This window comes from Paramormyrops kingsleyae, chromosome 9 (genome assembly GCF_048594095.1).
Source record: "Paramormyrops kingsleyae isolate MSU_618 chromosome 9, PKINGS_0.4, whole genome shotgun sequence".
NCBI classification, from domain to species: domain Eukaryota; kingdom Metazoa; phylum Chordata; class Actinopteri; order Osteoglossiformes; family Mormyridae; genus Paramormyrops; species Paramormyrops kingsleyae.
In genome coordinates, this window is record NC_132805.1 from 36,977,985 (window position 1) to 37,004,544 (window position 26,560).

At 49.2% G+C, this 26,560-nt stretch overlaps 2 protein-coding genes across 15 annotated transcripts; one reads left to right on the forward strand and one right to left on the reverse strand.

Moving 5' to 3' along the window:
• Positions 1–139: 139 nt before the first annotated feature.
• On the reverse strand, positions 140–19,420 carry tmem245 (transmembrane protein 245). 3 transcript variants are annotated; one of them, XM_023825767.2, is made up of 18 exons: positions 18,726–19,420; positions 17,574–17,691; positions 16,871–16,969; positions 16,606–16,725; positions 15,981–16,154; positions 15,546–15,715; positions 14,379–14,402; positions 12,099–12,203; positions 11,285–11,367; positions 10,982–11,072; positions 10,376–10,474; positions 10,034–10,165; positions 9,055–9,177; positions 8,159–8,304; positions 6,285–6,385; positions 4,083–4,257; positions 3,380–3,574; positions 140–2,159 (listed from the first exon to the last, which is right to left on the reverse strand). In XM_023825767.2, the coding sequence occupies exons 1-18, from the start codon at positions 19,329–19,331 to the stop codon at positions 2,114–2,116; spliced, it is 2,607 nt and encodes an 868-aa protein (XP_023681535.2). In that variant the 5' UTR covers positions 19,332–19,420; the 3' UTR covers positions 140–2,113. The 3 variants fall into 3 exon arrangements, with proteins under 3 accessions (XP_023681535.2, XP_023681537.2, XP_023681536.2); XM_023825769.2 differs by lacking the exon at positions 16,606–16,725; XM_023825768.2 differs by lacking the exon at positions 14,379–14,402.
• On the forward strand, positions 18,121–26,332 carry LOC111851147 (uncharacterized). Of its 12 annotated transcripts, none has more exons than XM_072716943.1 (8): positions 18,121–18,526; positions 22,131–22,266; positions 22,623–22,841; positions 23,063–23,218; positions 23,752–23,846; positions 24,612–24,672; positions 25,079–25,172; positions 25,420–26,332. In XM_072716943.1, the coding sequence occupies exons 4-8, from the start codon at positions 23,105–23,107 to the stop codon at positions 25,782–25,784; spliced, it is 729 nt and encodes a 242-aa protein (XP_072573044.1). In that variant the 5' UTR covers positions 18,121–18,526; positions 22,131–22,266; positions 22,623–22,841; positions 23,063–23,104; the 3' UTR covers positions 25,785–26,332. The 12 variants fall into 12 exon arrangements, with proteins under 12 accessions (XP_072573044.1, XP_072573048.1, XP_072573051.1 ...); XM_072716950.1 differs by lacking the exon at positions 18,121–18,526 and having other exon boundaries at positions 19,448–22,266; positions 25,420–25,604; positions 25,688–26,332; XM_072716941.1 differs by lacking the exon at positions 18,121–18,526 and adding an exon at positions 19,448–21,556.
• The last annotated feature ends 228 nt before the right edge of the window (positions 26,333–26,560 follow it).

The window sequence follows — 26,560 nt, forward strand, 5'->3', positions numbered from 1 at the left end:
GAGTTTATTAAACTCTTAGCCCCATATATAAGGTCAGTGGGTGGCACTCTTCCCTCACACCTTCAGGGTTCGAAAATTGGCTCTGCTCTTCGTGTGGGATCTGAGTGTTCTCCTCATGCTGGACAAAAAAACACAAGTCTGGCTTTCTATCACAGACAATTTAATCTTCTCAGTGCATCTCAGTAGAAAACTCAACTCGCTTAAGGCGATAAGAGTAAGTGGATTCTGCAGACAGCACCCCCTCCAGGAAGACGATTACACCCTGAAAAGGACATTGACAAGAAAACACAGCAGCTGTGTCTGCCCACTTATGTGCTTGAATGGAAATTAAACGTTTATTTGGCGCAGGACCTACCAGAGCCCAACCGAAAAGTGCGAACTGGGGGCCAGGGGGAAGGGGCCAGGACACTGGCATCTGGGATGAGCAGGTGTGCTTTGTTTTACAACTCGGCAATGTGACGGGTGCAGTGCATTATGGGATATGTGTTCAAGTCACAGTGCGCGGTTTAGGAACCATAATTTTTTAGAACCTCTAGAAGGCCATAGTTCATCTTCAAATAATTTGTCGTTTGATCATTAACAGAACGGACAGCCATACATCTGCCTCGGACTGTGGGGCGTCATTCAAAGGTCCTCTAGCAGCCCCCGACATTACGATTCCTCACGTGGCAAACTCAAACTGCACAGAATGTAAGAATGGATTCTCTCAGTGGGGCGTGGAATAAATGGGGGTGCAGACAACAGCCCAACATCAGGGGCTGGGGGGTAAACCAGTGTAAAGGGAGACCAAAAAATTGACAAAAAAACTAACTGACAGGCAGGAAATGAAATCCACAGCTGGCAGGAGAGCTGCAGCTCCTCCCCTCGGCCGGTCTCAGAGAGCCTAGCTCCTCCCCTCTGATACAGAACGGCATTCTTCTGGTTTTACTTTGTGTTCAACTTCAGATTCACCAATTACCGAGCTTAACTGGCGACATGTGGGCAGAGCCCGTGTCTGTGTAGTAACATTACTGCCTTCCCCTGCATTCCTGGGACCTACCAGCGGACGGCACTGAAAGGGGGAGGCGAGGAGGGGAAAATAGGCCGAGGAAGGAGACACGGCGTCCGAGGAGGACCCGGGAAATAAAACCGAGAAAGAAGACAGGGAACGACTTTCCTGCTCTCCAGGGAATGACGGTCAGACGAATCCCCTAGCTGAGCTTGCCGAGTCAGCAGGGGCTTCATGAGCGTGAGAGTCACGGTGCCGTGAGAGTCACGGTGCTCAGAGTCACGGTGCCAGGAGACTCGGACACCCCTCCGTTCCCCCCGAACCGCTTGTCACGGAAACGCACTCCACCAATCGGCAGCTGGCTTGAAATATGCAGGCCCGGGGTTCTGTGTTCCTGCGTGCGAGTCGTCACAGCCTCCATCTATCATGGAGGGGGGGCCGGGCCCATGGGCCAAACGCAGCGAGCGGCACCCCGGCTGAGGGTTAGGGATCCGATGAGCAGCTCTGTTACGTGGCCTTGAAGGAGCGTGGCGGTAGACGCGTGTTAAGCGTGTTAAGCGTTAAGAAACACCTGTGTTAAGGTGTTACAGGTACTTCAGAGAACTGCGTTTCTACAGGAACTCTGAGGCACATTTAGCAAACCCTACTGCGCAAGACCGAGCAGCCAAAGCGGGGCGATGAAGAGTGTGAAGGAAGCCTTCCGCTCTACCCAAAACAGCAGCAGTCTAGCTCCTCATGGCCTGAGGACGTTTATCCTGTAACACTAACAAGAAGCATGGCACTGCGAAGCTCCGGTGGTCTCCTGCCAGGTCCACACTGCCCCCTATGGATTACTACCCCCCTCTGGGGTTTCTGCTGGGTATCTCAGTCTCTTCCAGGCCCAGATGGGGACGAAGCGACGTGGGACGCTCTCTGTTGCTGAGGTGAGTATGTATGGCTCCTGCAGGAAATGCATGTTAAAGCTAAACAAAGCCAGGGTTTCCAGGCTTTCAGGGTTTGCGCTGTACTGCTGGAGGTCCTGACTCCATTCCCTCCAGGGCCAGCTGGCTGAAGCGTGACGCCGGTCTCCTTTCCGGGAAGAGCCAGATGCTGTCGTCCCTCCGCCCTGGTGACAGGCTCGCCCAGTCACTCGCCTGTACCCTTCTGCTGGCCAGTGCTGTCCACAAACAGCCTGGGGGGGACCAGCGAGGAGGAGGGGAGAGAGGAGGGAGAAAGATGATGTCAATGTCAGCATCACCTTCTCCGAGGCAACCAGCAGGGGGAGCAATGGTGGATGACCCTGATTCTGTGAAATAAAACCGAAGGTCTCAAATGGAAACGTCCAGACCCGACAAAACTAAAGTCCAAATAAAAGGTCACAGACTGCGGGTTTCATATTTCCAGATGGTTCAGATTTTCCAAGGTCCAACAGAAAACTGCTTTCTGACCGACCGCATTTCAGGGCAGAACCGACGTAACCATTTCATTTCAAGTCCGCACGCCATGACAGGCCTGAAACAGGAAGCAGATCCTCTGTATCTGTACAAAGACACAGAATCCTCCTCTGCCTTTTTCGTCTCTCTCAGTCCTCATGAAAGCGGCGCAGAACAGCAGAGCACTGTGCTCCAGGCACTGCGTCCACAACATTAACCTCTACAGAAAGCCCGATTTCATGTGAAATGTTCTCATTAAAGAAACACATAAAAATAGCATTTTCTCAACCTTCCAAATGGTCAAATAATAAGTTGAAGATTGCAGCCTCTGGGCACCAATTATTATTGCATCACGGAGATTAAATAGTCTCACTCTTGGAATAAGATGCTGAATCACACATACAGTATATATAGCATGTGATCATTCATCCACCAATGGGAATGGAATAGGGATGAGTCGTGGTTTTAGCAGGGAATCAGCTGACATTCCTGCAGCCTATGGCATGGGCTGTAAACGGGTACATGCTTTTGATGCTGGAGGAAATATATAATTCTGCCTGGACAGTTTCAAATCGCAGTGAACTCTTCCTTCACCCACAATAAAACTGCAGTGATAACCAACCAAGAGCAGCATCTTGTGATCTGTGCTGACAAGTTTACCAGGCAATAGGTCACATGGCCACAAATATGACCAACCGCTGCACTAGTGGTAACTGACACTGGGAACAGAACGGAGCCTGATTGGCAGTCAGCTGCCGGGGCAGCGCTGGAAGGGTGAGGGTCTGTCCAATCAGGCTGGACTGGGCGTGAGGGGTTGTTGTAGTGGCCAATAGAAAGATTCCCATCCACCATAAAATGAAATGCTTCATGGAACTGAACTAACACACACAAACACTTTGGTGGTAAGAGATCAGAAAAGAAAATAACACGGTAAGAAAAACAGAGGTCAGTGTTGGAGAGGCGTGGGGGCTGAGCTCACCGGGGGACATCGGGGGGCCAGGTGGGCTGCACAGGTGTGGGCAGGGAGCTGCTGGGGCTCATCAGCATGGCGCTGTAGATGTTGGATGCCACCACCAGGATGCAGAGCAGAATGGGTCCGATGATGGCCCCTTCCAGCCCCAGGTAGTACGCCCCCCCCGCCACCGCCAGGCCGGTCAGGTACGGGTGCCCGCCGCTGGGGGACAGGTGGGGGACAACATCAGGTGACATTCTACGGAGGTTCACTGCGATAAAGGTCATCCCACAAGCTTCTGCCATTTCTAAGGCTGGAAGAACATCAGCCCCAGAGACCGTGGCTTGGGAGTCGCCCCCGAGTTTCCTGTGGCACCAAGTCTGGACTCAGATGCTCAAGGGTTCATTGTGTTTGGGGTCCATGTCCTGGTGAAAGTGGACCTACAATCCTAGCCTGGGGACTATTGACAGCTGGTCCTGGTCCTTCTTGAGGTTCTGCCTGTATCATATTCCTGTCATCCTGCCAAACCCAACCCTCCCCTCTGCTAGACAAAGTCAGATGTTGTAGGTCTTTGAAAGCTGCTGCTAATCTTTTGGCTCCATCCTGGATGCTAAGGTTTAGCGTTAGCCTGGTCCTCCATGGTCACAGAACTCTGAGCCTAACTGACAGTGATCTTATCAGAGTCACACACACATAGACGCACAGACACACACAGGCGTGTGGATCTCACCCAGAGATGTCAGAGTAGATGGCGGTGTCCACAAAGTAGGTGGGCAGCAGGTGGCAGAGCAGCAGCAGGACGGCCATCACGCCCTCCCCCTGCACCAGCCACAGGTCCAGCATAGCGGGCAGCGCTGCCCAATATGTGCCCAGGAAGGGCACCGCACCCAGGATGGCGGCCATGGCTGCCAGAAGAGAGGGAGGTGTGGCATGAGCATGGTGGGGGGAAGACAACAAAAATCAATTTCTCACGTTGGGGGTATAAAGCTGAGAACTGCCCCCTGACCACGGCAGGCAGGATAATCAGGGGCAGCTTCAGAGTGACTTTGCTGTGGATTTACGCAGCGCAGGGGGAGCCTCGATCTGCAGGCCTTTCTGGAAAATACCCTTTAAAAACACACTAAAAAGTAGGAGACCAGCCCGCGCCAAGGACCTGTAGGTCCAGGCAGGAGCTGTCGGCATTCCTGTAGATGCCTCTGCTCCACGCGCCAATGGTTCCAGTCACACAGCAGAGATCTCTGGGCCAGCATACATGATGTCTGACTCGTGACAGATGGGCAGTCTGCCTCCCTCGAGCTCCAGCAGACCGGCGCCTTCAGGCGAAGGCACACGGCACGATGGTATATCCAGGCCCGGTCCACAGGCCCAGGGTTCAAGCACAGCCACTCCCAGAGACCCGACAATTGATGTGGGGAGGTGGCTCAGCGGGCAGGAGGCAGAGACGGAATGGGAAAGTGTTCAGTATAAGGGCGTATCGCCAAGAACTCCGGGCCCAGAATGACGTCTGCTGTGGATGGAAGTGCGCCCCCTACTGGGAGACCATCTGATCAGAAGTGCCTTTGCTCCAGGCTACTTGTAAAGCAAGCTGTTATTTTAGGAAGGTGGGTGGAGTTTTGGGCAGGGACCACACTGAATAAAACCCTGAGATGCATGTTCCAAAATATAGGGATAGAAAAAATCTGAGGAGAAAATGGCGACATTTTCTTCAAGCATCAGTTTAATAAGTATAATTATGAGAAATTAAGATGTAAAATGCTGTTTGGCTTCTGTAGGACTTTCCAGTCGCCCAGGATGTGCTGAAATGCTGAATTTCACTCTGTATGACAGACAGCCTGGGGACATGACTGTGGATAAAGGAAATTTTCAACACCCCATCCTAGGTTGGTGGAGGGGGGGGGGAGGTCCAGTTAGTCAAATATGGGAAACGTAAAGCTTGAATTTATCTATGTGATTACGGCAGCAGATTCTCCCTCAGTCCCCTGCCACCCCCCCCCGGCAGGATGAGGAGGCGCCGAGATCTTTGCCCTAGATCAGCCCTCCGATGCCCCTTCAGGACAGCGAGCTGATGGCATTCGCACACACACCACAGCACTGTACTGTTCTGCGGTGCAGGAACAAGCGAGCACATCAGGTGCTGAGGAGAGGGATCACCATGGTGACCATGGCGCGCCGCCAGGCCAGAACTGACCTCAGACTGCGGACTTGCTGGGTGGGGTGCTTTCACGGTTAATGTCTCCCAGTGTATTTTCCGCCAGATGGAGGCGTCAGAGTGCCTGATCCAGGACCACCTGGGTGCTACCCAGTATAACCCTCAGATGGAGAAATGGTCAGCAAGTCCGGGTATTTGTAAGCAGGAAGAAAACGACAGAGAGATGGAGGAGACAACGCCCACCCTGTGCATCCTGGCTCTCCTCTTCCCATCAGCGGCGTGGATGCCGGCTCTCGAGCTCCGCCTGAGTAGCGGGCCACGACGTTGGCTCTCGAGCTCCGCCTGAGTAGCGGGCCACGACGCCGGCTCTCGAGCTCCGCCTGAGTAGCGGGCCGCGACGCCGGCTCTCGAGCTCCGCCTGAGTAGCGGGCCGCGACGTCGGCTCTCGAGCTCCGCCTGAGTAGCGGGCCGCGACATCGGCTCTCGGGCTCCGCCTGAGTAGCGGGCCGCGACGCCGGCTCTCGGGCTCCGCCTGAGTAGCGGGCCGCGACGCCGGCTCTCGAGCTCCGCCTCAGTAAATGTGTCCTTTAAATGTGTCCTCTACATACTCCTACATGCAGTAAGCGACCAGGTTCCAGAGTCCACCACTGTGCAATCGTGTTGCCATTAATCGCAGTGTCCAGTAAATAGCAGTGCTACTTGTGGGTGAGGGATCAAGCGAATCCCGGGTTGCTGATTCACATCCCGTCACCCTCATATGTGCACGTCTGCCTCAGGACTCACCAGAGGGGATGAAGACGATGTTGATGCCAAAGATGGTATGGGTCAGCCAAGTGTAGAGGCCGTAGAAGGCGGCCATCTTGAGCGAGGCGTCAAAGACTCCCCTGGGAAGAGAGGCATGTGTGTACATGAACACGACGCTCGTTGGAAGCTGGGAAACACTGCCTTACGGCAACACTTATAGTCAGCCAGTAAGGCAAAGTTTTTGCCTGAACATTACAGTAACAGTAAAGGTTTGAAATAATGTTTTATGTAGGACATTCCTGACGGGATGTACATCTCCAACATCACAGTCTACAGAGGCTCCACTGGAATCACACACTGGTATCTTATTCCCGGTTCACTTTGTGCCTGTTCACTGACTTTTATAAAGCGATTAGTTAAGCATTCAGACACGTCTGGGAACACAAGGGCTCTAGTGTGACTGGGTGCATTTTAGGACGTGGCATTTGGGAAGCTGACTTGGACCAGCGTTGAACTTTTACTTTAGTGCGCAGCCTGTAAATCACCCCCCCTGAAAGGGCACCAGTCCTGCACAGGCGTACAGGCTCAGTCAGGTCCCAAGAGCAGTGAGGGCGCCCTCCACAGGGTGGAAGGAGAACAGACCAGAGGCTTCTGTATCAGTGATGTTCCTGCCCATATTAACTATGACTAGCCAGGTATTTTAGGTTTTCCCCGCTGATTCTCAAGCACTTTGGAGGAATGTCACCACTCAGAGGACAGAAAACATCTAGCAGATGGAATACTCTAGTTCAGGGTTATTCAACTCACGGTCCTCGAGGTCCGAGCACTGCTGGTTTTCCAGCCTTCCTTTACCTGTCAGTCAGGTGTGAAGCCTCTGACCAATCAGAATCAGTAATTATTAAACAACTACCTGGGAGAACTGAAAACAGGGCCTGGATTTGGAATCGAGGTCCAGATTTGAAGAACCCTGCTCTAGTTAACCGAGTTTCAGTGGAACTGTCCCCTTGTGCTGAACCCCTGAAGTGAGCTTCACCAAAGCAGCCGTCAGGATCCTGGTCGCTTAGCTACCAGTCAACACACATTTACAGGGCTGCATGTAAGGAGTCCCTGCATTCTGAAGAGCACAAGCAAAGCCAGGTCACCAGCGTCAGGCAGCCAGCAGGAGGACACACGCACACGCACACGCACACACACACACACACACGCACGCACATGTAGGGTAAACATATCCTTATGGGGACCGCTCATTCATTTCAATGGGAAAAATGCTAACGCTAACTATGACAATCTTAACCCCTACCCTGCCCTAACCATAACCATAAGTAACCTAACAAAATACAAGAGTTTTTGCATTTTTAGTTTTTTCATAGCAGTCACTGATTTTTATAAAATAGAGTTTTCCCTTATGGGGACCAGGAAACCGGTCCCCATAAGGGAAAAAAAACGGATATTTATCACGTTATGGGGACATTATGTCCCCATAAGGATAGGTAAACCCGTTCGCACGTGCGCACACACACACACACACAGTCTCCGCTTAACTGTGAGAGTATGTCTCTCTGACTGTCTTTATACCGCGCGCGTGCGTGCGTGCGGTCATGTATATATTATGTTGTGAGAACGTCTGTGATAAAAACCTCTGATGTTGTGGGGATGTTTCAGTCCCCACAAGGGGAAAACCAATTGTATAAAAACTGTGACTGCAATTTAAAACCTAAAACAGCCAAAAGTCCTGTATTTTGTTTGTTATTTTTGTTTGGTTAAGGCTAGGGCCGGATAGAAGCTAAGGTCGTCATTGTTAGGATTAGGGTTTTTCCCAATAGAAACGAATGGACGGTCCCCACAAAGATATGAATACAAACGTGTGCGTGTGGGTGCGTGTGAATTTGTATGGACGCCCCCCTCCCGCTGACCTGATGGCCTCCTCCACCGACTGGCCGATGATGTTGGACGAGGGTCCGGACTGAGACAGGGGGGTGAGACTGATCACCCACTTGACAGGCTTGTAATATTCACCACTGGAACTCAGCAGGTAGAAGAGGGTGGTGAGGAATATCACCTGACAAGGAAAGCGGCCATCATGCACACGCACAAGGCAAGGAGCTGCCAAAACTGCCAGAGGGAGAGACAACGCGGGCAGGGGGGGGGGCGGTAGAGGAGAGGGATGGGAGGGGCTCTCCGGGGATCGTCCATCCTCCCGCAAACCACCAGAGGACCCCCCTCCTTCCATACATGTGTGTATGTCTGTATGTATGTATGTATGTATGTGTGTGTGTGTGTGTATGTGTGTGTGTGTGTATGATGTGTGTATGTCTGTGTGTGTGTGTGTGTGTGTGTGTATGTATGTATGTGTGGTGTGTGTATGTTTGTGTCTGTGTGCGTATGATGTGTGTATGTCTGTGTGTATGTATGTATGTGTGTCTGTGTGTGTGTGTGTGTGTATGTATGTATGTGTGGTGTGTGTATGTGTGTGTGTATGTCTGTGTGGTGTGTGTATGTTTGTGTCTGTGTGCGTATGATGTGTGTATGTCTGTGTGTATGTATGTATGTGTGTCTGTGTGTGTATGTATGTATGTGTGGTGTGTGTATGTCTGTGTGTATGTCTGTGTGGTGTGTGTATGTTTGTGTCTGTGTGCGTATGATGTGTGTATGTCTGTGTGTATGTATGTATGTGTGTGTGTGTGTGTGTGTGTGTGTGTGTGTGTGTGTGGTGTGTGTTGCCTCCAATTGACTGATCTCTTCTAGAATGTTCCCTGCCTTATGGCAATCAAACTCATGATAAATCAGTTAGCGGGGGTGACAGGCTCACCAGCGACAGGGCGAAGTTGAGCAGCGCCGTGCCGCTGTGGACCAGCACCGTCAGCAGTGTGGTGGTGGTGGAGATCAGCAGGCCCACATTGCGGCTCATCACCACCCACAGCGACTCCACGATCTGCGAGAACAAGGGAGCGGTCACCTCGTCACCCAGCATGCACTGCGGTGTGATGTCACCCCTCGGCCGGCGGGCGGGCGGCCACGTTTGCGACAGGATGACTTCGGTTAATTGCGCGGCCCACCGGTGGGGCCGCATCCCAGAATTCTCCTGACCATCTGGTCCCGCCGCGCTGACGGCCAATGGGAAACGGCAGAGAACGCCGAGCGCCACGTCCAAACACGGCGTCACGCTGCTCCAGGACAATGGGGCTCCGAGGGAGCGACGGGTCCCGCTCATTCTCACTGCAAGTCACTGACATGCCAGCGGCGGTCAGACCGCAGTGCCAATGACCAGCTGGGCAGTGGAAGGGAGCTACACCAGAGCGCAGAACTGAAGGCTTCCATACGGCCAATTAGGGTTTAATCCCCAAGGGAGCTTATCTGTCCTCTTACATCTTACTTTTCAGTGTGGAATACACAGTCACACATACTGTAAATAGTGGCTCCTGTAGATGAACACGTACAGCATTGAAGTAACAACACAAAGGTCGTGGGTTCGTATCCCAGGAAGCACACATCAATTGTAACCCTTCTTTCTACGATAAATTGCGTTGCATGAAAGTGTCAGATGAATGAGTAAATATTTTACAGATTTACATATTTGTGGGGAAAAACTGAGTAAAACGTAACAACATTGGTAAACAAATTTTGTGAGGATGTCCGAAAAAAAGACATGTGCTTATGACAAACAACTATTCTGGCAACAGTTCTTGTTTGTTTGTTTATGTGGGTGGGGTCAGAAGGGTGGGGGGAGATGGTGGAAGGCGCAGACAGCTTTGAGGTGCAGGTGAGGAGTGCGAGGGTGATCCACTCACTGAGAGCAGGGTCTCGATGTTCTCCTGCACGAAGGAAGCGATGTCCTGCCAGTCCAGTATGTCTCCCAGCCAGCTGTTCTGCCGGTGGAGGTGCGTCTTGTGCCCACGATGCCGTCCCGTTTGGGTCATGTTCTGAAAAACACGAGACCGTCAGCACGGGATGCCCCAGGGCCAGGAGCCCACCCAACCACAGCCCTCAGGACCGTCCCACAGCCCTCAGGACCGTCCCACAGCCCTCAGGACCGTCCCACAGCCCACAGCCCTCAGGACCGTCCCACAGCCCTCAGCCCTCAGGACCGTCCCACAGCCCTCAGCATCGTCCCATTTTAAAAAGAGCCCCACCTTGACAAACCAGGAGTGGTACAGCCGGTCCCAAAGCTCCAGGACCTGCTTCTCTATGACAGCCGTGTTGTTCACTTTATCACCGAGCATTTTGTGCAGCTGCGGAGTGAAAGAGAGGCTGCATCAGGATGGCATCTGTAAGGGGTCCTACGGCCCCACCGAGCATCTGTACCACAGCGACCACAGCGACCACAGCCAGCTTCTCCAACGCACCCTGGGAAAAAACGTAATTAACATTCCATATGTCTTATAGGTACGGAGTTCAACAAAGCAGCACAGCTCAGATCTCAGGCTTGTATGCCAGCGCGTACAGGAACTCAGATCTCAGGATTGTATATCAGCGCATACAGGAACTCAGATCTCAGGCTTGTATGCCAGCGCGTACAGGAACTCAGATCTCAGGCTTGTATGCCAGCGCATACAGGAACTCAGATCTCAGGCTTGTATGCCAGGTATATCAGCGCGTACAGCAAACAGGAGCTGCAGCAAGCAGGAAGGATAAATCTGAGGGTAAGCAGAAACCATGGCTCCACCCCTCATAAACCGTGGCCTCGCCCCTCAGAAACCAAGGCTCCGCCCCTCAGAAACCAAGGCTCCGCCCCTCACCTTGTTTGTTATCCACTCTCTCCCATGCTGGTACACATTGGTGGCAGCAGAGTTGAGGGCTTTCTGGACAACTTGGGCTTCGGGGAGCCAACTTTGTGTAGAAGAGAAGTATTAAGTGGGTTGTTAAAGGCGAAAGAGTGGCGCAGACTGGAGGCCAGTACAGCCAGAGCAGGACAAAGGTGACATTTTATTACCACAGAGGTTCATCACAAAATCAACCAAAACACCATCTGGGGTCTCTTAACGGCTGACGGTCTTTGTGGTAATAGGGGACACATGCAGTGACCAAATTCTGTGACTTACTTGGCCCATTCCGGGTGGTTGGAGAGAGTCTCGTTGATCAGGTTGCTGGTCACCTCAATGATGTGAACGCTCTCGTGGTGGACCTGGAGAGCAGGAGGACACCACAGGCCAGACACCAATCAAATGAGAAACTGCCACCCCCAAAATCCAAATGCCAAAAGCCAAATCATCCAGGCGAGAATTTACCATCAGGAAGGCAGCCCAAAACTGCAGATTACACACACGGACTGGATGACTTCTGCCAACGTATTTAAATATGAAAATGACAGGCAAAGTGCATCTCTGGCCATCTCCGTCTGCGGCCGCGAGACGGCCTCCTGCGAGCCCTTATTTGCACCTGTCTGATTTGAATGGCTCCCTTCCTGTGCTCCTGATTTGTTTGCCACACACTGTACAGCTCCTACTCCAGTGTTAACTCACTGGAAGCTCGGCCGAGCTGCACTGATACTCAGCTGGCTCCTTGGCGGCCATCCGCCTGCAATCTAATATTTGTCTTGCTTGTACATCGCTAAAAGCAGCAGCTAAATAAATAATGAGAAAAGTAAATGTACAATGCTAACAGCGCGATGCATTTATTATCATATTTGATGTCATGTATATATTAATATTAAATCTCCTCTGGGTATCTGTACTCCTGAAAGCTCACTGCACAGAGCCCTCCTATTTTAAGTGATTCATCTTACTACCTGAATAACCTAATAACATTTCCCTAAACTGTGTGTAAGACAAACATGTGCTTTGCCTGAAAGCAGTGCTGACTGGGCATCTGGGAAAGGCGTACGAGCGCACTGAGGGGGGCGTGGCAGGCGGTTACCATGGCAGTGAGGAGCAGGGCCATCAGCAGAGTGCCCATCACCAGCAGGAAGATGATGAAGATGCTGATCAGCTTGTCGAGAGACTGCTCCAGCCATATGATCATCTGATAGAGAGAGAGAGAGAGGGAAAGAGAGAGGGGGGGGAGAGAGAAAGAGAGAGGGAGAGAGAGGGGGGGGGAGAGAGAAAGAGAGGGAGAGGGGGGGAGAGAGAGAGAGGGAGGGAGAGAGAGGGGGGGGGAGAGAGAAAGAGAGAGGGAGAGAGAGGGGGGAGGAGAGAGAAAGAGAGGGAGAGGGGGGGAGAGAGAGAGAGGGAGGGAGAGAGAGGGGGAGAGAGAGAGAGAGGGGGAGAGAGGGGGAGAGAGAGAGAGAGAGAGAGAGAGGGAGAGAGAGAGAGAGAGAGAGGGAGAGAGAGAGAGAGAGAGAGGGAGAGAGAGAGAGGGAGAGAGAGAGAGAGGGAGAGAGAGAGAGAGGGAGAGAGAGAGAGAGGGAGAGAGGGAGCCACACCATCGTGGGCAGGAGGGTGGGAGGGAGGGGAGAGGGACAGAGAGGTAAGCTGTCACCTGCCACATAGTGCCACCCAATCCAAACACACATCCGTGGCAGGACACATAGAGAAACCTATGGAGCGGTCCAGGGAACGTTTCCACGACGACCACAGCGGGTACGACACAGCCCGCTTAAAGGCCGCCAAAACACCCTCAGTGTCGCAGTAAAGAATTTTCCAAAAACAGACAGACATTCTCCTACTTCCTGATTCAGATGGAAGATAATCTCATCAAAGCAGGTTTCTCTATGGCTCCCCAACACACGATAGGCTGATGTGAGCTGGTTATCGGCACTGTGACCACGGAGAAGTTAGCAGTAGATTGTAAACTCCTGTTGTTTTCCTGTACAGCTGCACAAGACACTGTCAGCGACTGTCCCTCAGGAGCTCAGCGGAGATCAGCAGCACACTGCACCCACAATAGGGCTGACGCTGGTTCAGTCAAAGTGGCATAATGAATTTACACTGCGAGAGGGTCACGTAAAAACTTAACTCAATTAATGGCCCCACTGGAGCACACAATTAGGGATATTAGTTTCTAGAGGTATTAAAATGGATTGTTATTAATTCAAAGCACGACACGCAGTCTAAAAAAAGGATGCTAAACAAAGGGGCCATCACTTGAGTTCATCTGGGCAGTATTACAGAGTCACTTTACCAGAGTCAGTCTGGGCTATATTACAGAGTCGCTTTACCAGAGTCAGTCTGGGCTATATTACAGAGTCACTTTACCAGAGTCAGTCTGGGCTATATTACAGAGTCGCTTTACCAGAGTCAGTCTGGGCTATATTACAGAGTCGCTTTACCAGAGTCAGTCTGGGCTATATTACAGAGTCACTTTACCAGTCAGTCTGGGCTATATTACAGAGTCGCTTTACCAGAGTCAGTCTGGGCTAAATTACAGAGTCGCTTTACCAGAGTCAGTCTGGGCTATATTACGGAGTCACTTTACCAGAGTCAGTCTGGGCTAAATTACAGAGTCGCTTTACCAGAGTCAGTCTGGGCTATATTACGGAGTCACTTTACCAGAGTCAGTCTGGGCTATATACCTGAGTTACTTCAATCATTCACAAACAGGTGGCTGTTGGTTTTCCACCTCACAGCTCCATAAAGAAGGGAGGCTAAAAGGTGAGGCAGACAGGGCCTCTATCTGCTCCCTAAAGAAGAACACCACCCCTGTCCTGACAGCAGAAACCAGACAAACGTGCCGCTGTGGACCCAATGGCATACAGGAAAACAGAAGAGGAAAGGTTCACACAGCAGGGAGCCCCTTCAACCTAGGGCCGCCCCCCCCCCACAAATCACAGCAGGCTGAAGGGTGTCCCCACTCTCCATGCACACACACCCAAGCCCACCAGCCGCAACACAGAAGCAGAAGCTATGGAAGGTTCTGACATTCAGCAGCCTATCAGCTGATGGGACAGCGAGTGTGATTATTTCTTGCCAATCGAATAAAACCTGAAACACTTGGCTTACGTCAGCAGGACAGATTTAGCCTGTTCTCTCACTCGCAGGGGGGCGAACCTTCAATAGCCGACTCGACAAGATACGGAGCTGGAGGAGAAAGCAGGAAGCCTAACGTTTCAGTCTGAGAGCGAGCGGGTGACACAGCTTCAGGCCAAGCTTCCAGCGGTGCTCACACGGGAACACGCACGCCCTCGCACGCTCTCGCACGCCCTCGCACGCTCTCGCACGCCCTCGCATTCACGACAGGCCGCAGCCAGTGTGCCATTACCTGCTTGTTAAGCCACTGCCACAGCTTTCAGGAGGAAGACGAGAAGACAGTGGGGAATTATTGGAGAGAACAAACATGAGTGCAGGTGAGAAGCAAACATCACATGACCTCAGGTGAGGCTGTGCAGGCCCTGCCCCCCCTTTGCCCTGGCTCACCCAGGGGTGGGGGGGGTGGGGGGGTGGGGGGGAGGGAAGTTACACTCCAGAAGCAGGCAGAGCAAAAATAACGACAGACTCAAAAATCAAAGTCAAAAGTCAGACTACAACACAGAAAGTGTATCGAAATCCGTCTCTTCATTTCTTGCCCAACGAAATGTCGATGTCTGGCAAAAAGAAACTTCCAGAACTTTCTATAAGGCTAATGTGCAAGCAGCTAAAATGGCTAAGTTGTAAGATGATAATTAACTGGTGAAAATTGTTCCAAATGAGAGCAACAGAGCACATATGACGTGATATTGAAAAAGGACGAAAGGAAACGTTTTGGCCTGCGACCAAATTCTTTGGCGTCCTGTGGACCTCGAGAAGAAACCAGGTATTATGTTGGATGTGAGGAAAACAGAGAATCGATCCGTGTCTTCTGGACAGCCTACCTGTGCAAAGCCCATCCGAAAATGGGACGAGACCCCAAAATGTGCAGTACCTTTACAGAGGAGAGTGTTTAAGAGGCACAGATGCTGCACAGAAAGTGTTCTTCAAGCAGCAGAAACAATTGGGTGGACATGAAGTCCATTCTAAAAGGTCACTTGACCATATGTTGGAGCCCAGAGAAGATGTTAAAATGCTGAGGAAACTTGGTGTCATCCGCCTACCCCCACTCGCAAGCACAGCCCCCACCAGGACCGACACACCAAACCCCGACCCAGTCCCCTCAGAGACTCGTTCAGGGAGCAGACACACACCGGCATGCTCTGCTGTGCATTAAACACAGGGCAGCCATTGCAGCGCATGCATCAGGGATAACCGACCAAATAAAAAGAAAGACTGACTTTACACCCAATCAGGAAAGGGCAGGCGCGTTCAACCTGAATCGCATCTGTCAGGGATAACGGGCCAGTAAAACCAACATCACTGTACTACTGCTCAACCTGAAATCTGAACCGGATCCAGTTCCACACAGTGTAATGTGCATTCCTTCCACCAGGGGACTGGGCTGGGTTGGCTGCCTTACCTTGGTGTCGACTCGGAGCAGGAAGTGGACCAGGCCTTTGATGGGGCCCGGGAGCAGAACGTCCTGTCTCTCCTGGAGGAACCGCGAGGTTACCTCCCACCACGACGCTAAGGTGCGCTCTGTGAAGGCCATCAAGCCGAAATGAACCGCCAGCTTCTTCAGGACCCACACTGGGGACAGAGACAGACAGAGACAGACAGAGACAGAGACAGAGACAGAGACACACAAAATCAAACTACTGCGATTCTGTAATTTTACTATTACAAAGATCAACCAAACCTTGAGAGTGGTAACCAATCCCAACAGGTACAAGTCAGAAGAAATACAGGCTTGAAAAATTCAAATAAAACGGTGTTTCTCATTTCCTTAAGTGAGGTAAAGCAGCGCCCTCTAGGGGAACGTGTGCACATGTAACTGGGAGGCTCTGCCCATTACCAGCCACTGGAATGGGCAGCAGCTGCAGGATCCACAGGTTCATCCAGATCTGCACCAGCACTATGGCCCATCCCAGCAAGACGAAGTAAATGTCGCTGGCCTTCCGCTGCGACAGCGTCCGCAGATCCGGCGGCGCCCGGCGGCCCGGGTCTGAGCCGGGGGGGGCCATGGGGTCTGCGAGGGAGATGGCAGGCCGGTTACCAACCAGAAGCAAGGATCCGAGCCCATTTACCTGCTAATCTCCAGACCATTAAGTAACACGATTCAACCAATTGCAGATCTATCTCTGTTAATACAACTGGAAAATCACCATAATTTATTACTTTACACCAGGGTCCCATCGCAGGAATGCCGACATATTCAGCGCCTCAACCAGGACGCCATCTGCTGCCCCCATAGCAGTGTTGCGGGGCTCCGTAATCCAGGCATGCAAGACGTCATGCGATGTCAACCAAAGCTATGTAGATACCTTACGTGTTATCCGCACACGGACCCACACGCAAACGCCGGGGCATGCAGGGGGCTGGCACACGCAGCGCTACACGGACGCACACGACAGGTGATCGCTTGCTCCCTAGCACCGCCTCCCCCCCCCCCCCCCCGGCTGTCTGTATCCCGGACTCGCCGTTGGTGGGAGGCGCAGGACGGCCATCCTCTTCCGCGCGGCTCAGTGCCAAGTGGCTGCAGGAGATCGCCGTGAGGATGGTGTTCGCGGCGAAGGACAGCACCTGGCCGGGCAGCTCACCTGAAGCAGAGAGAGAGGTCCTACAAGGGTGTCCTCAACGGAGGGGGGGGCGTCTAACCACGCAAGCGGAGCACAGCCGAAGCGGCACAGGAGCCCCACGTCTGCATGGCCGGGACGACGGCGGACTCGCACCCGAGTCACTCACCCTTTCCCGAGACTCTGGGTGTCTCCTGCTGAGAGCCAATGACCAGCAGGACGACCACGATGACAAAGACTGGGACTCTCCAGCAACCCGTCAGTGACACTGGGCAGGGAGACAGGAAGGGCGGCCGATCACATGACCACACACTTCCTGTAAACTGCCACTTTCAAAAGCTCTCAGTCACGCATCTCAAACCGCAAATCAACCAGCACAGCTCATCTGGACACGCATGTTACTGGTTTTAAAGCTAAGCCTTTGTTGGCTGTTATGGAGACCTTGGATATAGTCACCTCAGATCGGCTCACAATACAGCTTAAAACACTGCTTAATGCCCCTCACACACCCAACCACGCACACACACACGCATATGCACAAACAGAGTAATGGCGATATTCTGTAAAGGCATTCTGCCGTTTCCTGTTTCAGAGGAACTGAGGAAGGAGAAACAGGATGAAAATACAGAGAAACTCAGAAATATTATTGTAACTGGGACACAGTAGTGAGACTTACACGGCAAGAGTATTACGTTTAAAATTCATGAAAATCGCTAAGAATGGCACCATATACAGATTACACATGCAAACGAGGCAGTAAGAGTCAGCCGTCTTCCTCCGAAGTGCCAAAGACCTGGCACGGGTTACAGCCGGAGCGGGAGGATTCCACACCCGAAATACTCAAACCTAAACTGCAAGACAGCCAGACTCACCCAAGTAGAAGAGCAGGATGGTCCACACAGGAACAGAGGCAGTACGGAGGTAGCTCTCCGTGGCGGGTGTCCACTTGAAGATGACAGCTAGGAGATAGCCTAGGACGACAGTGCCAACCTGGGGTGGGGGCAGGAGACATGTTTAGACTAAAGGACAGTTCATTCATTGACAGTTCATTTCCCCATTCCTCTTAAAATTAAACTCTGACATTTCTTCACTGAGTAATAGCCTCAGATTTTCATATCTTTTGAAACACTTTGCTTCACATGGACAGAACACAATGCAATTGAAACAAAATATATCTGACGATATGGCTGAAGACCGTGTCACGTTAATGCTGTTTATGTAATATTATTCTGGACAAGCACACAACGCCCCTCCAAGGTGTCTTCTCTGGGATTTCGGGATCACATATATTTTCGTTTAAATTTCCACTGGGTTTATATTTACTTTTATTTGGTAAACATGCTTATTTTAAGGTCTTTTATTTTTATCTGCATTTAATATTGAATCGTCTAAATACTAGAACTCGTGGCCATAAGTGGAAATTAGCGGGAGAACATTTTAAAACAAATTTGAGGAAGCACTTCTTTACACAGCGTGTAGTTAGAGTATGGAATAGTCTTCCTGCTAGTGTAGCGGAAGCTAAAACCATGGGTTCCTTTAAATCAGAGCTAGATAAGATTTTAACAACTCTGAGCTATTAGTTAAGTTCTCCCCAAACGAGCTTGATGGGCCGAATGGCCTCCTCTCGTTTGTAAATTTCTTATGTTCTTATGTTTTTAAAATCCTCATAATCTTATTTAGGAAACTGAAGAGTTCATTCGACATTTAAATATTAAAATTATCATCAGTTTGGTGACGAGCCCTAACTGCAGTCCTACCCGCCGCCCGAACGTCTCTCACCCAGCAAGGACCAAGAGGAGACCTTGAAACTGGACCGATAAATAAGGTATTTAACCCGAAGGGCCATGTGACGAGGCTGTATTAAGAGGCTTAAGACACAGCTGCGCTCCGCATATAAACTGTGCTCAGCAGTGTCAGGTAACGCGATGCCGATCAGGCTCGGTGGCTGGACCGGGTCCCCCGGCGCCATCCAGCCGGACACGTGGCCGGGACGCCGGAGGGGGGTGTGTCCGTCGGCCACTCACCCACACCGGCCCGAAGCAATCCAAGGCGCCGCACACGGCGTTGCAGAAGTGCCCGAGGATCACCTGCATGCCGATGACGCTGCCGAAGTAATAGAGAAAACAGAGGAGCGGGGCACCGGCCCCCACCGCTAGCAGCACCCCCAGTCTCTCCAGCACCAGCCCTCCCAGCGCGTCCACGCCGTGGTTGACGAACCACACCGGCAGCAGCACGGCGCCCAGCACGATCGGGGTGCCGCTGTCCCGCAGCCCGCCCAGCCAGCAGCGGCCGATCCGGGCTAGGGAGTGCTTGAAGGGGTGCAGGAAGGTCCCGCAGAGGACGGCCCAGAGCAAGGGGCGCAGGAAGGCCTCCAAGATGAAGAAGACCAGCACGGCAGCCCCGAAGCAGATGGCCACGAAGATCAGGGCGCCAGTGTTGTAGAAGGCCTGCTTGATACTGCGGTCGAATTTCAGCGGCTGCCCGAAGAGCTGGCTGACCACCCCGGACACGGCCGGCTGTCCCACGTCCACGAAGGACACCGACGGGCGCGTCCGTGACGATCTGCCGGGCCTGTGATCCCGGCCAGGCTCCGGCTCCCACCCCCGCCCGGAGCCCGTCTCTTCTGCCATTTTCGCAGGGACTACCGGCAGTCCGTCTTGGGCTGGCACTGCATGCAGGGCGGAGGGGGGTGTGACTGTCCGCCAAATGCATGACGGGAATTGCAGTGTCTGCAGGTTTTTTTTCTGCATTGACGTAGGTCGCGTGGGAAGATGCATTCACCGAGAAGCAGATTACTGCCTTGTATTTCCTTTGGGCAGATTTCTGACTGATAAATGAGCGAATGTCAAGTTCAAGTGAACTCATTTATCGGAACATGCATGTTACCCATAGGCATCACAAATGTAATGAAATCATTTGAACGTTTGCCTTTCATCAGCTATTTCACATCATTATATATAAACGTACACATCAGAATATCGAGCAAATATAAAAACAATTAGTTTTTCATACATTTTTTTCGCAGATTTTTGCAGATGGTACACAAACAACGCAACCCCAAGATTCTAGTCAACAAGTTTTGCTGAGCATTTGGGTTGCGACTTACTGACTAGGGAATAAAGAGGACCTTGAAACTAAACCAGTTCAGAACCTGCGGTTTAAAACAACGGATATCAGTCCAGTAAATAACAGGATATATATGTTTTATATTTTTAGATTATGATTTTACTGGTGGTCATGAAGTCTGCAGTTTATGCATATGCTGTCCAGGGCCCTGTGCTACGAAGCAGGGTTACTGGCTTATCGGGGTAACTTGTCAGATAAGATAAGATAAGATAAGATAAGATAATCCTTTATTAGTCCCACAAGTGGGAAATTTGCATTGTCACAGCAGAAAGTGGACAGTACAAAAATAGAGCAGCACAAATGAAAAAAACAACAGGATAAAAACTATATATATGTACAAGTGGAAATATATAAATATAAATATATGTACAACACTGTGGAATTGCACTGAAGAAATATTGCACATAACATTTTTCGGATTTAAGGTAGTCTGGGCAAAATGTAAGTGAACGAATATGAAGTCCATTTAAACTGTGGTACCTTAAATCCGACAAGTTACCCCGATAAGCCAGTAACCCCGCTTCGTAGTACAGGCCACAGGATAGATTTCAGACGCCCCCAACCCTAAACAGGATAAGGGTTTAGATGATAGATGCAAACACATAGCCTACACCTATAAGTGCCCTGTCAGGAAATAAAGTATTTGCACCTTTGAACATAAATTACTTAGTATTACCACTGGGTCTGTACCCTCAGGGGTCAGATGTACCCCTTGCTGTCCCTTTTAAGGTACAGAAATTGACTCTGAGGAACATTTTTGTACCATTGGGGGTACAGTAATGCTGTTTGTACCTTGGGCAACAAAACAACCAGAGCTGTACCCTTTTTTCTGACAGTGTGTAGGCACCTATTAAATTAAGGGTGTGAACCCCCCCGATTTATTTCTGTCTATGGACCTGAATGAATGGATGGTATCTCTACATTGCCTGTAGAGTATGTGGTATTGAGGCTGTGTGGCTCAGCAGGCTAAGCCTCTGTGCCTGTGATCAGAAGGTCAGTTTGAGCCCAGCCTTGGCACATCTGCGGGTCCTTGGCAAAGCCCTTAACCCCCAGCTCCCTGGGCACCGTAACAGGTGGCTGCCCTTCATGGCCAGTCTGCTCTCACCCGCAGAGAGCAAGTTGGGGGGGGGGCGTAAAGAGAATTTTCCCCCTGGGATCAATAAAGTATCAATTATTATTATGTATTTGCCCTGTAAAGGACTGAGATCCCATCCGAGGCCCCTGCCTTAGGCCCTTTGGTGCCTACAATAGGTTCCAGTCACTCTGAGTAGGATAAACGGCTGGGAGATGAACTGATAGAAACACTGAAAGAAATTCAGCACCTCCATATCTGAGTAGTGGCAAATTAAAAATGTTTGCTGTGTCACTGGTTCCAGAAGCATAAAGTTGAGTTTATGCACGCTAGAAAGATAACACAGCAATGCACAAAGTTTTGAGATGAATTACAATTGAAATTAATTAAATGATACTTTGAGAGATAAAAACAGGATGAACGTGACGCAATATGACTTACTGTCATAGCTGAAATTTTAGATGTAACAGGTCATGTGGCTCCACATGACTGGAATTTCAACCGCCTCGAGGCATTAATTGGGTGTTTATATATGTCTGGGTGAAATTACCTTACTGCCCGGAAGATGGAGCCATTTCATTGACAACAGAAGTTCCGCCCTGCTCACCATGGCGCAAAGTTAAAAGAATCCAGTGAAACAGACAAAAGAAGTAACAGGTAAATCATTAAGTCCGAGCGATATTTAAAACCTCAGCACACAGTAGCATATCTGGAAGTAAGATTCAGTGTTAGTACTGTTTCTTAATTCACTCGATATAGTTGTGTCCCAGGTACAAAGCCACAAAACAAGATGTATCACTTTTATGTATTGCTATTGCTCGTTTCTAAATTTTGAATGGTTTTCATTGTAAAAGTTCTTTTCACGTAGAAGCATTTAGGGTTTGTTTTGTTTGGCTTTGTAGTGCCCATATGTATCACCAGGGGGCGCACCGCGCTCACACAATCAGTAATCTCCCTCAGTCCTCAATAAGCCGCTAAGACAGCCTGCATTTACTCAGAATTCCCTCTACATTTCTACCGAGGAAGTCTCCTTATTCACTGCACCCACATCGTATTTGTTTGCCATTATACAGTGGAAGTGTACTAATTGGCTAGAGATCTATTTGCACTGGATCAAGCTGACTGTAATGTTTATTTTGTCTGTGAAGGTGTTAGAGATTGATTCAAGTGATGCAGCTGGTGCCACTCGAGTTTAAAGCTATTTCATTAACTAAAGCAAATCCACCTGCAGGTAAACAAGTAAAGAGTTAGCTGACAGATTTGGAGTGCCCAATAACACCACATTAGCTTGATCGCTGCCTTTTCCTGCAAGGAATCCCTGGAGACAGACAAATTTACCCAATAGTGGGTAAGGGACTGGAAAATGGGTTGGTGGAATTTATTGTTTTTAACATCTAAAGAATATTTATTCAAGGCTGTTATATATAACTGTGCAAGTCATGATTGTCCAATAAGAGCTTAGGTGAGGAGCATTTCTATTGGACAATCATTACTTCTAGTTTAAGTTAACACAACTAACTGAGACATCCTGCTTTTCATGACTAAAAGTTCAACAGCAATTCCCCCATAGGAGATACTTTTAAGCACAAACACAACTCCTGCTTTTTCAGATTTTTCAGGTTTTGCAGCTCACACTAAGCCATTTTTAAATTGTATTGTTGTTGTTTTGTTGGCGTTATTATTATTAATATTATTATTATTTGATTATTGTTCTTATTAACAGCAGCCACTGACATTGGATGACCTGTGTAACAGAAGGAGTGGCATTCTCACTGCCCAGAACTCATCCGCATGAGGAAGCTAAGAAGAATGGGAGAACCAAACCAGTTCCTTTTTGTGCAGAGAGGCCTGGCCAGTGAGTCAATATGGGGAAATCTGAGCAGTGCTCTATACAATCTACATGTATGTAGATTCAACTACTGAACACAGAGACGATTAAAAGGTGAGTGCTGGCACACACAAGGCAGCTTAATGCTGTGACCAGCACAGTATGTCTTCACAGGATCATGTTTAAGGTAAATAACAAAAACAGGCTTTTGGCCTGAGTAAAAAACAGAAGGTTTCATATTTTTATAATTAATATCCCCCTTTGAATTGTCCAGCGTAGGTAGAACCAGATCTGAACTGACTGGAGCAATAAGGAAGTAATTGTCCCTCTTTTAGTTACAGATAGCACATTTACTGCAAATAGCAGAACAAATCTGCATGCTGTTTGGTTACTTCATGTTCCGATCACCTTGGTATTGTGTGGACTTCACTCATTTTGGGGACTCTGCTTTCTCCAGCCTGGTCCTGAAGTCTACCGCCGAACTGAACTTGGTAAGACTCCTGCATTCTTTCCGGGGCGGCCGCGCCCATAGATTCACAGCTGCAGAAAAAACGCCAGAACATTCTCCTGTTATGCAGCTCAGTTTGCTCTGGTAATGTGTCATGCAGGTGTTCGATGTTTGACTTTCATAAGATGATATTTATCATCCAGCTAATCAGATAGGCCAGTGGTACTGTTTAAATATTTGAACAGGTTAAAAAGCTCTGTATGTAAGTAGAAATATCTACATTTAGAATTAGATTATAGATTCCTGGAATTAACCGGCCTATATTCAGAGGGCCTCCAAAGGATACAGCATGGAGAATGGCCAAGCAAGAGATGTGCGTGTCTATGCCTCTATGCTTTCTAACTACAGTCACAAGGGCAGTGGGAGCAGTTTAAAGGCTATGAATTATTAAATCAAGAAATTATGAAACATATATTTATATTAACCGTGAGGTCCTGACCAGACGTGTGTGTGTGTGTGTGTGTGTGTGTGTGTGCCTGTGTGTGCCTGTGCGCCTGTGTTTGTGCTGCCTGTCAGATCATGACCCTGCTGCAGGACAATGTCTATGTCTACGCTGGTCCCTTCCTCCTGCTTCCTGGGCTCCTGCTGCTCTGTACCTGCTGCACATACAGGTAATACTGGCTGGATGCCCTGCAGGCACATTGCATTCCATGGCAATCCATTCATTCTTATGTATTCAATTTATTTTTGATATAGCGCCTTTCACAACAGAGTCGTCCCAAGGCGCTTTACATGGATGTGTTGTGGTACATTAAACATTATTACAGAGAGTACTACAGAATGGGGGGGGAAGAAGGAAGGAAAGAAATTAAATAAAGAAAGCAGATAACAATGGAGGAGAGGAACCAAAAACTCCCAAGTAAGGAGGAAAAAATCCTCTGGGGGTCCAAGGTCAACTGCCCCCCCCCCCTGGCAGACTAACATTACTGAAAACAGAGTTGCTTGCTAATTAATGTCTAAGTATAAGCTGTGATTAAGGGTAAAGACAAAATCCATCAATAAGACAATGTTTTCCCCACATGGCTGCCTTGAAATTGGTCAAATAGTTATATCGAGATCCATAAATATTACTTTTCACAATGTTACAAATAGAAGCCAATGTCAATGGCACACCAATCCTACAAAAGATTATAATGATTCTGTGCTTTGCTTTCCGTAAAAAAAAAAAATATCCACTCAAAGCATGTCTGCATTTGCTGATGGAAAGAAGTCCAGAAGATCATCCTGGTCATGCAAGTTGAGAGTAATGTCTTAAAAGTATTCAAATTTCAAATATTATCCATTATTATTATTAGTCTTTCTGCCTCTTATTTTTCATGCCACAAAGACCAGACTGTCATAATATTAATTGTACACATTTACTGTGTTGTTTGCAGGAAATCTAACGCGTCGTGTGCAAAGCAGAAGTTGACAGATCATGCTGAGCAGGTGTCCCAGGTAAGAAAGATGGTCTCACTGGAGAATAATAGTTCATGAACCCCCCCCCCAGTACCAGGTAAGGGCAGTGGAAACAGCTGCCAAACCAAAACCCCATCCCTTTACACATTTTATGGGACCCCACAACAAACTGATTCCCTTCTCTCAAAAGGTATAAGGTATGGCAATACAATTTCCTATAATTTCTTCTGCACTGTCAAAGCAATTATTTTTTGTTCTGAATTTTCACTTGGTGGGGTTAATTTTTTGAAAGTCACATTGTTTTCCTGGCAGACTAAGTTGAGTATTTATAGTTGTGGAGTAAATCCAAACTGCATTTCAGTGATCTCCACTGAAAAGATTAAAATGATGTGCACAATTTGTCCTGCTGGTGAAACCACACGTAGACAAAATAATGATGTTTCAGGCAGCAACAGGAAGCACTGTTGATGGGAAATGCACAGACGCAGTGGAAGCTGGTCACCAGCCTGAAAGGAAAGATGCCCCAAACACTCATACAGGTGTGTACACATGTCCCCATTGTCTATTCTGGTAGATTACACCGTACGCATGTCCCCGTGTTCTGTTTTGGCAGATAACACCTTAGCAGCAAATCACGACTCAGCCAAAAAGTAAATTAGCCAGATCTAGGCCTACACACCACTCATCTTTAATACAGTAATTTCCTCACAAAAAAATCAGGGACCTATGTCACAGTGCATGCATGTTATATAGGAAAAACAGCATTTGTTTGTGTCTGTGTCACAGAGGAAGAACCAGCAAGGACTGCGCCCTTGGCAAATCGCCGATTGCCATCCTTGCCGAAGTCCACCACAGGGCGCATGGCGGGATCTGTGGTGTACGATACAGTGGTGAACATGCGTGAGTGGCCTGCCCCAGAGGCCAAAGTCGGACGGCGACAGACGTCCAGCTGCAGCAGTCTGTACGCAGAGGTGCGGTGGGGAGAGAAAAAGAGTGAGGAGGCGTCCATTTTCATCAGTGCCAAACCTCTCAGCACGCGACCCTCCATCTGCAGGGACTTGGCAAGCCGCAGTGGCGACAAAGACTTCCCACTCTACGCTGAAGTGAACAAGACTGGCAAGCGGATGATCAAATCAGAGCTGATCTCCTGAGACACTCTCCAGGGGGCTGGACAAAGCAAAGCGGAGGTCAACACACAGCTGACAATTGATCAACAGTTCTTCTTTGTTGTATAAATTAAAAAAAGAAAACTTTCCTGGGATAGCTGAACTTCAGAATGTTTCAGCCAGAGATGCCTTTGCAGTTTACATTCAGTTGGCTTAATACTCAGCTAATTAATTATGGTTTTAATTATGAATTTATCCATATATAGTTTTATATATTTAAAGCACTAGAGATTGAGTACTGTGATTAAAAATTCAATAGCCAGGAACATCGCAGAAAATCCCAGGCCAATAGTTTTAATGCTACAAGTCTGGAGGCCAGTATATCACCTGCTTTCCTTTTTAAAGCTGTACGTCCCTTTTTAATAAGATCATCATACTATTTTGTTTGTTTGTTTTTTCAGTAATTTAATAACAAGTGAATGTACAACAAAAGGCTTTTTCACTAAGACGACGTATTCTCATTTATGAATGCCGCAAGTGTATCTGTGAGTCTTGATTGTAATTGTTTATTATTAAACGCAAACACTAATGAATCTCTTGGTGAAATTCAATTCGCGCTTATTTTATCATACGCAGTACAATAGCCACCTTCTTTGATTACGGAAACCAAACACTTTTAAGATTTTAAATGACGTTTGGTTGAGCCAACCAATAAGATGCATGAAAACAAAGTCCAATTTCGGGTACGACAACTATTCTGTCCAATCCACGGTGAAGTAGTATGAAGGCGGTGTGATTGACACTTCAACTGGCCTATAGTA